The sequence below is a fragment of the Anser brachyrhynchus genome (genome assembly GCF_964034855.1).
Source record: "Anser brachyrhynchus genome assembly, chromosome: 1".
Classification (NCBI taxonomy): domain Eukaryota; kingdom Metazoa; phylum Chordata; class Aves; order Anseriformes; family Anatidae; genus Anser; species Anser brachyrhynchus.
Window position 1 is genome coordinate 140,625,863 of NC_137694.1, and position 12,712 is coordinate 140,638,574.

Genomic DNA, 12,712 nt, shown 5'->3' on the forward strand with positions numbered 1-12,712 from the left:
TTATTTTTCTTTTTCTGTAGGTGGGAATGATGGTTAGGTGCTGCAGAACCTATGAGGAGGTTTGCGAAGGAGATGTTGGCAAAGTTATTAAATTGGATAGAGATGGCTTGCATGACCTCAATGTACAGTGTGATTGGCAGCAAAAAGGTGGTACTTACTGGGTCAGATATATCCACGTCGAGCTTTTAGGTAAGTTCATTGATAACCTTTTTAATAAAAAGCCTGAATGATATGCTAAGGGAGATTAATTTTGGGGGTGGAAGAAAGTACTTACTGTGCATTTATTCTTGCAACTGCTAGGTTTCCCACCACAGAGTTCTGCCTCTCATATCAAGATAGGTGACAAAGTGCGAGTGAAAACCTCTGTTACCACACCCAAATACAAATGGGGATCTGTTACTCACCGGAGTGTGGGAGTTGTCAAAGGTAATGTATATTCAAACTGGAGCATGGGAGATAAAATTGGAAACCACACACACTTTCTGCAGTGTTTAAGGACAGAATATTTTAGACATGCTTAGAAATCACACTGTTGTGATTTCTCTCTTATTGATGATAAGAATAGAATGTATGTGATGTCTGTGATGGGTTTAGGGACATACGCTCTGAGGCTACCCCTTTTTTGAGCTGCTGCATTCACATCTGGTAAAGATCTTAAGAATCTGTGCAGCTTCCTGCACAGTTGTAGTTCTCATGTATGCTTTGTGTGGATGAACCACAAAGGTTTATCCTTATGGTTTCCCTTTAAGAAGTAAATGTGACTTGAAGACTCTGTATGAAAGTGAGGTCAAAGTGAGGTACACTAATGAGAACCTGTAATTGATACTACAGAAGTAATCTGTATACATCGATTTTTTAAAGAGGTACGGATTTTGGTCATTTCATTTATGCTTACAAATACTCTCTCCCTTCATAATGCAGAGTCAAGAAATTTAAATATATTTTTATCTATATTCTATTTAAACATATAATCTATTTATAGAAATCTTTAGTACTCCCTTTCCCTCTGCCCCTTCCCAAACTATCTGACTAGGTTAATATATAGTTCCATTAAAACAAAAAATTGCTTATGAAAGTGACTCCTGTTTTTTTTTCTGGTCTGATATTGACTGTAGCACTGGACTCTGCTTCGTTTCATAGAGATTTGTAACACATTTTATTTTCTGTATGTTTTTGTCGCAGCTTTTAGTGCCAATGGAAAAGATGTCATTGTAGACTTTCCTCAGCAATCTCACTGGACTGGATTATTGTCAGAAATGGAACTGGTCCCCAGCATTCATCCTGGAGTCACGTGAGTGATGAATTATGTCTTGCTTAACGTATATAGTTTATTATTTGGCCTTATTGTCTTGATCCCATTATCTTGACTGCTGGTACAATTAGCTTCTGTAATGAAAACTGCTAGAAGTGTATTTATATTTTCTCCTTTTGTGAAATCAGGTGTGATGGCTGTCAGATGTTTCCTATCAATGGGCCTAGATTCAAATGCAGAAACTGTGATGATTTTGACTTTTGTGAAACCTGTTTTAAAACCAGGAAACATAATACCCGACATACCTTTGGCAGAATAAATGAACCAGGTAAGTTTCAGAATACACATGCTTCCAAGGTTTACTCAAAATGCAATGAATTTGTTGTAAAAAGTTTTAAACGTCAGCATTGTATCATAATGAAACTAATGGTTGGACTCACCCTCTAGACAGCAAAACATTTTAACACATCACAGTGCTGTAGCAATTGCTTGTGGTGAACTATGCCAAAATGCCAACCCTTAAGCTTTTGTTGTACTGTTAAATAAGTTTAAAAAAGGCTGCCTGACAACTAACTGTTTGTTAGAACTGACTTATTAGCTACACCAAGAGCCAAAATGGTGTAATTCTTTAATCTTCCTGCCTTTTGCTGTGAGTTCGAATGTAGGTGAGTAGATCCTCATGACAGCAGGTAAAACTTGAAATACGTCATCTAAGATTCATTTTTAGACTTCTATTGACCTGTAATAGTGTTGCCTAGCAATGTGTGATGGCTGTTGCCTCGCTTCCTCCATGATTTGGAGACTCTGGATAATTTATAAGAATGGCCCGTTACAAGAAAGGGAGACCTTTTGAAACACTCATCAGAATTTTTAACTTTTGAAGACAAGAACAGTTGAAACCATTTTAACTCCAAAACTTTTGGGTTTTGCATCATTATTAATACCAGAAACCGGCTTTTATTTCTTTTCTCCCCAGCCATCTAAAAATCAGTCTGATATCTAGCTTTTTGCAAGGCAATGCTGGCTTTTAGATTAAACACATAGCCAGCCTGATTAGTTTGGAAAATAAATAAAACTTATTTCCTACTAGAGATCTTGAACATGCATTGTATTTATATCATGGTCTCTTGAAAGGGCAAGAAAGACTTCCTATTAAGAAATCAGTTAGCATGGTTGTGTATTGGTAACCCTGCCCATTGCACTGGGTGTAGGCTAGAGAAGTTCTAATAATATTTTTGTCAGGCTTACTAGAAGCTACAAACATCAGTAAAGGGTTTGTGCAAGGAGGAAAACGGCAGCTCTCTAACCTTTCTCGTTCTTGACTAAGGTTCAGAATTTTTGAGTGATGAAACTTAGATGCATATTCTCCCGTAAAGGATTTCTCTCAAGGGTTGGCTGAGTATTTTTCATGTTCTGTGGTGGTGTACAAAACTCACATGCTGTGGGCCTGTGTTTTGAAGTGTATGTACCATCAAACTTTGATTTATATTTCAAAAGGAAGGAACATTTTCAGAATTACTCTTAGTGTTTTACGTTCCTAGAGATATTAGAGCAATTTTCCTTAATTTTTTAATAATCATTTTTTTACGAATTCATGGATGGTTTCTTGGTACAAATCAATCCTAAGAATAGAAGGTGTGACATCCCAAATGACAGGCATGAGAACTTGTCATCAGATAGAGTACTTGGAACTCATAAAAAGGAATAAATTTCAAGCAATGCCCTTTAAACATGAATAATATTACCATATATATGTGGCATGCTTTCTTCGTGCTTATGTGTTGTGTCTTCTACTTTTAGACCACATGTCTGAAGTCTTTGATTTCTTCTATTTCCTTTCACATTGCTTACGGATTTATTTAAAATAATTTTCCCTGAGAGGTACATGCTTAAAATTTCATTTAACCACGCAGGTCAGTCTCCAGTGTTTTGCGGACGTTCTGGAAAACAGCTGAAGAGACGGCATAGTAGCCAGCGGGGAATGTTACTGGATGATTGGTCAAGAATAGTTAAGAATTTGAACGTCTCATCCTCTGTGAATCAGGCTTCGCGGCTTATTGATGGTAGTGAGCAGTGCTGGCAGTCTTCTGGCTCACAAGGAAAGGTAACTTGAAACCCTAACTGGTTTATTCTGGCATGCTTTCTTCTCAAGAGGGTAACTGTTTACCTTACTTTGCTAATAGATTTGTTTGTTACCTTCATGTAAGATAGAGAAGTAGTAAAAACAAAGTACAAAGCTGTGTTTCTTCATAGTAAGTGTGCCTATTTTTAAAGCTGTGCTTCATCATTATAATTATTCCTTGTAAATTATAAGGAACTTTTGTGAGTTTTGAAATACAGGGTAATTATTTTATTCTGTAGTTGGTCATATGATTGCAGTAGCCTTTTCAGTGTAGTAACTAACGTTTTTTATCATATTGATTATATTTTACTTAAGTGAGTTTATTGCAAGAGGAAAAGCATTAATGTTCTTACTAAATAAAACTCTTCTGGCTACTTCTCACTTGTGCTCCTTCTTAGTCTATGGTTTTATTGGCCCACAGTGCTACTTTGTGGCCAGTCTAGGCTTCATTTGCATCTAGGCTTCTTTCAAAGATTTATGGTGTCCCATTTCTTGACCACCAAGGGCATTGTGTTTTCTCAGTCTTCTTGATGGTGTTGCTCTTGAGTGAAATCAATTGCTTGCTGCGACTGTTTCTCTTTCCCTGGGGGTTGGACTGCCCAGATTCCACGCGTTGCAGATGTTGTGTACCATTGGAGAATGTTTTCTCACTCTTTATTGAAAAACACATTTACTCTTCTTAAGTCATACAGTGATTCTGTGAATACCATCTAAAAATTATTTTTTTTTCTTTGCCTTAGCACTGGATTCGTTTGGAGATTTTTCCAGATGTTCTTGTTCACAGACTAAAGATGGTAGTGGACCCTGCAGACAGCAGTTACATGCCCTCTTTAGTTGTAGTTTCAGGTATGTGAATGCACTCTGAGAAACTTGAAAAATACATTTTTGTACATCCAACAGTAGGTATTTATCTGGTTTCAGTCAGTGTAGTCTGTGTGTCTATTCAACACGTGTAGTGCCTGTTTGTGACACAAACTCCTTATTTTAATATGTTTTTATTTCAATGTTTTGTTTTCTAGGGGGGAATTCCTTAAATAACCTTATAGAGCTGAAGACAATCAACATAAATCCTACAGATACCACAGTGCCTCTTCTCAGCGATTGTACTGAAGTAAGTGGACTTTGTGTTCAGAGAATTATTCCTGTATGCAACTGAAAAATATTTTGTTGCAAGAGATGGATCAAAAGAACTGCTGTTATTATTAAAGCATGGTATTTTACTTTTCCTCTCTGAGAAGCATTTCTGGCAGTTGTAAAGTTAACTATTCTGATAAGTTTTACTGTAACCACAGTGCAACTCTATAATAGCTTCAGCAGTCATATATCTTAGTTTTTTTGTGATGTAAATCAATATACTTATGAACCAAGGTGGCCTCCCAATAAGCTTAAATCTGGGGATCATTTTGGTGGGTGATTTTATTTTGCGTGGTAGTTCTGATCATTTTCAGTAACAACAAGAAGGAATGAGTACTGATTTTTTTAGATTGGAAGTGAAATCATTAAACCAACGAGGCCACATGTTTGTCTTAGATTACAAATTATTTAGTGCTGAAAAGCTAAATAATTGAAATTACAAATTCATTTAGTTAATGGTTACAAAAATCAAGCAAAAGTTCTAAGTCTTTCCTAAGTTTTGTAAAGCTATATAGGATGCAAAAGATGGCAATTTATTTTTTTTCTTCTTAGTATCACAGGTATATTGAGATTGCAATCAAGCAGTGCAGGAGCTCTGGAATTGATTGCAAAATACATGGCCTCAGCATACTGGGACGTATACGTGCAGAGGATGAGGATTTGGCTGCAGTCCCTTTCCTTGCTTCTGATAATGAGGAAGAGGATGATGATAAAGCTAACACTGGGAGGTAGGTAACTGTAGGTGGGGAGGGGGGAATTATAAAGAGACTTATTTCCTGAATGGAATATATAGATGCTTACTTGTAAGCAGTGCATCTTAATTAGACTGAATAGCAGAAAAAGAAATCAGTATCTTTGCCAGAATTGTAGGTAGGTCATTCGTTGAATAAATACATTGTTTAAGATTATCACACTGGTAAGGTGGTAGTATTTTGTACAACTCATGCTGCTTCTCAACCTGGAGTTCAAATCCTAGCCGAAAACTGGATGTATTCATACTTCATATTGTAGCATGTATATATTTACCATTGCTCGTGAGAATACACATTCTGTTTTTTTTGATTTTTATTTTTCATAGCCACCTCTCAACTGTGATGATACAGTTTGGATACTGAAACTGTTCTGATATGCAAAATCGGTAGATAAAAAAATGCATATGTTATAGCATGGCGGTTGCTTAAACTGACTTTTTTTTTTTCCTAAATATGCCCAGTCTTGTTAGAAAGAAGGCAGCTGGGCTGGAATCGGCAGCTACAATAAGGACCAAAGTTTTTGTTTGGGGACTGAATGACAAAGATCAGTTGGGAGGACTAAAGGGTTCTAAGGTATGTTTGTGATTTTAACACTTTATTGTGAAACAGAAGCAGCAAAAATAAAATGTGCAAGTCTCACACAACTCAAATTTAATTTAAACGTAATTAGAAATTTCAAGTTTATTACCAGTATCTATCACGGGTAGATTTTCCTGGGTTTTTGATGTTAAGAAGTGTAGATGTATGCTAGATGGAAATATTGGAGCAAATATGCATTTTGGTTGTTACTCTGAAATCTAGTTTTTTTTTTTTAGTAGCCACTTAACTATTTGGTTTAGTTGATAAACTAGTTATCTTAAAATTCTGTAATGCACTCTCTATATTTTGTTCCTTTTGAGCTTATTGCATGTATTAAGTGTAGATAATAGTGAAATTTTCTATGCATTACCTGTAAGCGGAGCTGGTTCACTAATCAGAAAAAGAAGTTGAATTCTAATCTTTTCATTAGTGTAACCTGATTACATTTTAGTGCATTTGAAAGGAAATTCAGGTCTGTATGCAACTGCTTATACATAATTTTTGATACGATGTAATATGGGAGATGCATGGTGAGTATTGAATCAGTCTGAGTTTTTAATCTTAGAAGTATGCTAAGGGCATTAATTTCAGTTCTAAAAAACACGTTAAAGTGTTGTGTACAGGCTGGACCCATGGGCCAAGGCCAGTTGTATGAGGTTCCATGAGGCTATGGGCTCGGTTCTGCACTCAGTTGGATTTTCTCAAGAAAACTATCCTAAAAAAAAGTCCTTGTTTTTATCCCATTTCATTTTCTCTCAGGCTTTGTGTTTATCATGGTTTCAGTATTGTGTGCCTTTTCTTGGTTTCTGTCTTTTGCCTGATGTATATTAACAGATGTGTGAACCGTCTGAATAATACAGAGAATTTTCATGTATCTTAAATGTAGCTGTCAGATTAAGTGGATGATCACTTAAGAACAGCTCTTCTATTAAAAGTATAAAACTTTAAAATGTATTGTAATAATTTCTATTTCCTGTCTTCTCTAGATAAAGGTTCCTTCCTTTTCTGAAACCCTGTCTGCCTTGAATGTTGTACAAGTAGCTGGAGGGTCCAAAAGCCTTTTTGCAGGTAATACAAGTTTAAAATACGTATTGGGTATTTAAGAGCAGAAATAAATTTCCAGTTTCAAAACATTAACAGTATTACAAACTGTTTTTTTTTCCCTATTTTAGTGACTGTAGAGGGTAAAGTATATGCCTGTGGAGAAGCTACAAATGGAAGGTTGGGTTTAGGAATATCTAGTGGAACTGTGCCTATTCCTCGCCAGATTACAGCTCTCAGTAACTATGTTGTAAAGAAGGTGGCTGTTCACTCAGGTACTGGCTATTGTTATGCTTACATACATGAACAGAACATATTAAGCCTAAAAATAGAAATTGTTTCTCAGTTTCTTGGGTGCTGTGATGCCCCAGCATATTTCATTTTATTTTTTTATTTTTAATAAGTAGAGAGTGTTAAATTCTGCAAGTTTTATGGTAAAATCTGAATTTTGAACATACCCAAATTCTTGATTGCTGGAAAAGTTCTTGCAGTCTGATCCAGAGAAAGTATTTTCATTTTTTTTGAATACTGCTAAATAGGGTGTTTGATACTGTTTTTTATTTTCCTTGCAGCATTGAAAATAACAAATTAAGTGATTATTTTTTTTTCTTTTTAATGTGCCAAGAAGTCTACATTCACAATTATTTTGTGTTTTAAATTAAATCATACAAAAGCTGCTTAGAATGTGGCTAACATGTGTTGGGTAGAAAGGCTCATACAAATAAGTTGTAGAAACAAATCAGTATCAAATTTCTGAGATTTTTGCTAGACCTCTGCCTGCTTCAGTGTTTAAATTTGTATTTACTTTCAGGTGGCCGGCATGCTATGGCGTTAACTGTTGATGGAAAGATATTTTCATGGGGTGAAGGAGATGATGGAAAACTTGGTCACTTCAGTCGAATGTAAGGATACCAATTTTATCTGTGTTTCAGTGAGAGAGAGCATTGCTATTGCATGTCATAGCACGACTAACCACCACCTTTGACAATTACAGGGTTCTTAATGTAATAGGAATAAAAAATTGTGCCCAAAAAGACTTTCTCAGTGGAGTATGACAACTTACAGTGCAGAATTTGTATCAGTTTCAGTCATTTAATAAGGAAGCATTCAATTAATTTTAATTTAATACTTGGAAATGATATATTCAGTAGAAAAGTCTTTATTAGTATTTTTGAAAGTTATTGGTGAAAAAGTATACTTCTGGACATGAAGTTTTTGGTTAGTGTTATGAGATAAGGATTACTGATCTAGCCTGATGTGTAAAACTGTAGTGGTTTTACATTCCTGAGCTGTAACAGTCTGCAAGTCTGCAACTATTTTGTAGCCCTATTCTTAGACTTATAATCACAAACTTTTTAGTCAGAAATAAGTTTCTTACTTTTTGGCAGAAGACAGTTCAGTTGTCCACATGACAATGGTAAGGAAAATTTAGATTTGTCAGGATTGTATGCGACATGGAACAAAGTTTTGAAAGAAAAAAGACATAGACATAAGCAATGGAGAAATCCTTGTTTATCATTCTGGTGTATTCTGAAATGTTGCTCAGAATGCATCGAAAATGACAGTGCTCAACTCAGATGTTTAATATATGATGACACACAAATATTCTTGGGGGGGGTGTGTATCAGTCAAGTCTATAAAAACAGAAGTCCAGATTAGAGCAGTATTATTTCATTGTTCAACTGCCTCATGTTTTCTGTGATGTATTCACAGAGAGACTTGGAATTCTTACCATGGGCATTTGTTGGGAGCTAACTTTCCAAAAGCCATATGTGTGTTTATAAAACATGAATAGTGGCTCTGATACAGTCAATATTAGAAAACCCTCTTGAGTTGAAACTCTTCCCTAAATTCAAAGTATATTGTTATGATGTGAATAGTAAATGTTTCTAGTACTCTTACAGAAGCCTGACAATAAATTTCAGTTCTGGTTTCTCTCTTATTAACAAGCAAAATTGGGATGAAAATGTCATCTTTTAATCTCATTGTCTGCTCTGTGTCATCAGGGTGGAGAAATAATTACACCTAACAAATCGCTCAACCTTGGGTAGTGATAGGATATCAGTTTTCACTTTATCTGCTTTTTAATTGATTCATCGTTTTGGTATTTTAGTTTTGTCATCGAAGTTTTGCAGTGTACATGCTTAAAAAAATTAAAATCAAAACAAAACCATTAGAGTACCTTAAAACAGTATAAATATAAAATGTGTGGTGCTACTACAGGATAAATCTTGGAATCATAAGTTGCATTTTATTTTATCTTCAGGTTACTGTTAGTTTTACTCAAATATTTTTTTAGGTTATAGAGCTTGATGTATTGATTAACTCTTTCACAAGTGATGCAATGGTGTACTCTTTACTCACTATCTTTAGGAACTGTGATAAGCCCAGATTGATAGAAGCATTGAAAACCAAACGCATCCGCGATATTGCTTGTGGCAGTTCCCACAGTGCTGCCATTACCTCTAGTGGTGAACTGTATACATGGGGTCTTGGAGAATATGGAAGGCTAGGACATGGAGATAATACTACACAGCTGAAACCTAAGATGGTAAAGTAAATGTTTCTCATCTCTGATGAAATGCGAGTGTTTGTTTAGTAAATGATAAAAGTAAAGCAAAGCCAAAACTGTAAAAGCAGTATGAAGACATCATTTTTGAGTGATCTGATTAGGTTTTGGTACACATACCTCTAATAAGATGCAAGGTATTTCAGAAAGGCCAAGAATCACAGAATGATTTGGACTGGAAGGGACCTTAAAGATCATCCAATTCAAACCCCCCTGCTGTGGGCAGAGACTCCTTGCTCAAAGCCCCATCCAACCTGGTCCTGAACACCTTCAGGGACGGGGCATCCACAGCTTCTCTGGGCAACCTGTGCCAGTGCCTCACCACCCTCTGAGTGAAGAATGTCCTCCTAATATCTCATATAAACCCACCCTCTTTTTGTTTAAAGCCATTATCCCTTGTCCTATCACTCTACTACCTGACAGAGTCCCTCCCCAACTTTCCTGTAGGCCCTCTTTAGGTACTGGAAAGCCACTGTATGGTCTCCCTGAAGCCTTCTCTTCTCCAGGCTGAACAACCTGATCCAGTTTCTCTGGCTATGTCTCGGAAAATGATTCCGAGCAGCTCGTGCTGTTCTGAACATTCGTGTCATGCATCTGCTTTGACACATAGCTGGAAGTTACTGTTGTCACTGAGCAGTGTTGGATATTGACTAAGCAGGGCTTGATTAAAGCTTTCCTAAATGGCATGCTCAGGCTGGACATAAAGAACAAGATTAATTGTAAGAGCTTGAAAATGTTTGTACAAGTTTTAAAATACAATGAATCTCTTTGAAACATCTTTTTTTTTGTGTGTGTTTTGTAGGTTAAAGTGCTCCTTGGCCACAGAGTAATTCAGGTTGCTTGTGGAAGCAGAGATGCTCAGACCCTCGCTTTGACAGATGAAGGTAGGAATGTCTTGTTCCAGAAGCTTTCTGGCACGTAGGAATACTGTGATCATTGTTTGACCTGCAGTTTGGTGTTTGTTAGGTTTGGTGTTTTCTTGGGGTGATGGTGATTTTGGAAAACTGGGCCGAGGAGGAAGTGAAGGATGCAACATTCCTCAGAACATTGAAAGACTAAACGGCCAAGGCGTTTGTCAGATTGAGTGTGGTGCACAGTTCTCGTTGGCACTGACCAAGTCAGGAGTGGTATGGACGTGGTACGTTAAATATGCTGGAAAATATTAACAAAGTAATTGCTAAGTATGTGTTGTATTTACTGCTCTTTGTACATCTTAACCCCATCTCTGCCTTATCCGTGTGCTGACTTCGTCTTTTAGATTGGAATCTCTTTGTGACAAGCTCTGATCTGTTCAGTTACTGTCTTGTAGCATGCTGAGTTGTCTGTTGTACTTTGTTAGGATGCCTGGGTCTCACTGAATTAGTGGAGGAAGCGGAAGATCATTCCCTCTTAGGAACAATGAAGCATGCAAAGAAATGTTAATTTTAGACTTTGGAGCAGACTGGGAAAAAGAGAATATGAGAATTGTAGCACGGAGTATGTAGCCTACAGTTAAAATAGAATAAGGATATAATAAAGTAAGGAAATAGGAGTAACTTAGTACTGAGAGATGGAAAGGACTGTGTTGGAAGCACATGGGACATTGCAAAGTTCATTGCTGCTCAGAAAGCCACTGAGTTGTCAGTAACGATCCTTTTTATTTTTCTTCTCTTTATCTGTTGACTTCTGCTTTGTTATGAACACAAACCTGGCTTTTTAAGTTTATAAACCTTTTGTAAAATTTTTGAGTTTCCTGAGTGGCAGATCAACCTCAGAGCCCTACCCATCTCAAGGTCTTATCCCATCCTTGTGTAATAAGGCCATGACCTGTTTGATGTATATCAAAGCCAAGAAGATGTAAAATGATCGTTTTTGTTTTATATATCAGCGACTGATGAATAATACATAGAGAAATCCACAAAACTTCTATTTTTATAAGTTGCTTCTCTTCTTAAAAGGGAGAAATGCTTTTAGGAGAGTTGTCATTTCTGAGTGGCTACTGGAAGCTGTATTTATCTCTCTCACTTTTCCCCATATTTTAAGTTACTGTGGTGACAAAAGGAGTAAGAGGAAAGGGAATTTGGAAGTCTTTAAGAATGCTTTGCAGAATTCTTGTTCATTCTCTCCTTCCCCCTCTTTGTCTTAACACTGTTACTTTTAGTCATAAAACCTACAGCTATTTATGACATTTCATGACAGGATTACAGTGAGATTTTTTGTTTTTCTGCTGTGCACGTCTGTACTTTAGGATGACTGAATTCCTTCTCACTTTTCTTATCTTCATGAGTTTGTATTGATTTGAGGGCAAAATCGTAACTTCTGTGTTGTGTCTTTAGGTAGGCAATAATACACTGGAGGTGAATGTGATGTACAGTAACATCTTTTGTTGAGAAATTGGTATTGGTAGTGCTGAGCTGCAGAACTGAGTGAATGGTTACTAAAAACACAGTGGAAGAAGTCTGTCTTCTTCGTCTTCACTGACATTATTAGAGAGATACTAAGGTGTCTGTTACTTTTTGTCTATGGTATATTTTTAGTGAAATTTTAACTTCCGTATGACAATTTTACAAGACTAGATAGACTATGGAGGCTTGAGAACCTATACTGAGGCTTGCAGTAGTGTGAAAAATCTCAGTTCTGCGAACATGATAGTTTTTGTATTTTTTTTTTTTTTCAAGTAAGTCAGCTTGGTAAATGGTCTGTTATTTTTAGGTGCATCTTCAATAGTATAAGCTCGTCCAAACAGACTTAACAAATGAATTTTGTAAGTATACAACTGCATCTGCAATATATAGAAAAAGTAGTCATAAATGATGCCTGTTCCATACTGAGGTGAAAAGAAATGGGGTCTTAGTATTAGGGTTATATTTTGTACCCTTTGTATATGTGTACATATACATATGATGAGCATGTATCATTTACCCAATGATAACTGAGGATTATTGATTTTGGAAACTGCATTGACAAGGGAATATGCGAACAGTGTAATTGTCCTTTTATTTTTCTATCTGTTTTAGGGGTAAGGGAGATTACTTCAGGCTAGGCCACGGTACTGATGTGCATGTCAGAAAGCCGCAAGTAGTGGAAGGATTGAGGGGTAAAAAGATCGTGCACGTGGCAGTAGGTGCGCTCCATTGTCTAGCCGTTACTGACACTGGACAGGTATGCTTCCCTTTATCCTTGATCCAGAAAGAAATAAATTGTTGAAGAAGACTGTAATAGCATCAGTGCTGATTAAATAGAAGAAAATTTTCTCACTATATTTATTTGCTTTTTAAAGTCCT

The 12,712-nt window shown here is 36.4% G+C and overlaps 1 protein-coding gene across 3 annotated transcripts in view; it reads left to right on the plus strand.

Annotated features, from left to right (window-relative positions):
• The window catches only part of HERC2 (HECT and RLD domain containing E3 ubiquitin protein ligase 2), a 111,552-nt gene that overhangs the window by 63,738 nt on the left and 35,102 nt on the right, over window positions 1–12,712 (plus strand). For all 3 annotated transcript variants that reach the window (XM_080585489.1, XM_080585491.1, XM_080585490.1), the window contains exons 49-64: window positions 21–189; window positions 301–426; window positions 1,183–1,291; window positions 1,441–1,580; window positions 3,166–3,356; window positions 4,115–4,220; window positions 4,394–4,485; window positions 5,061–5,236; window positions 5,722–5,833; window positions 6,826–6,907; window positions 7,012–7,155; window positions 7,692–7,782; window positions 9,254–9,431; window positions 10,252–10,333; window positions 10,416–10,587; window positions 12,446–12,590. In XM_080585489.1, coding sequence (XP_080441615.1) covers window positions 21–189; window positions 301–426; window positions 1,183–1,291; window positions 1,441–1,580; window positions 3,166–3,356; window positions 4,115–4,220; window positions 4,394–4,485; window positions 5,061–5,236; window positions 5,722–5,833; window positions 6,826–6,907; window positions 7,012–7,155; window positions 7,692–7,782; window positions 9,254–9,431; window positions 10,252–10,333; window positions 10,416–10,587; window positions 12,446–12,590 — 2,115 coding nt within the window. The remainder of the gene's footprint in view (window positions 1–20; window positions 190–300; window positions 427–1,182; window positions 1,292–1,440; window positions 1,581–3,165; window positions 3,357–4,114; window positions 4,221–4,393; window positions 4,486–5,060; window positions 5,237–5,721; window positions 5,834–6,825; window positions 6,908–7,011; window positions 7,156–7,691; window positions 7,783–9,253; window positions 9,432–10,251; window positions 10,334–10,415; window positions 10,588–12,445; window positions 12,591–12,712) is intronic.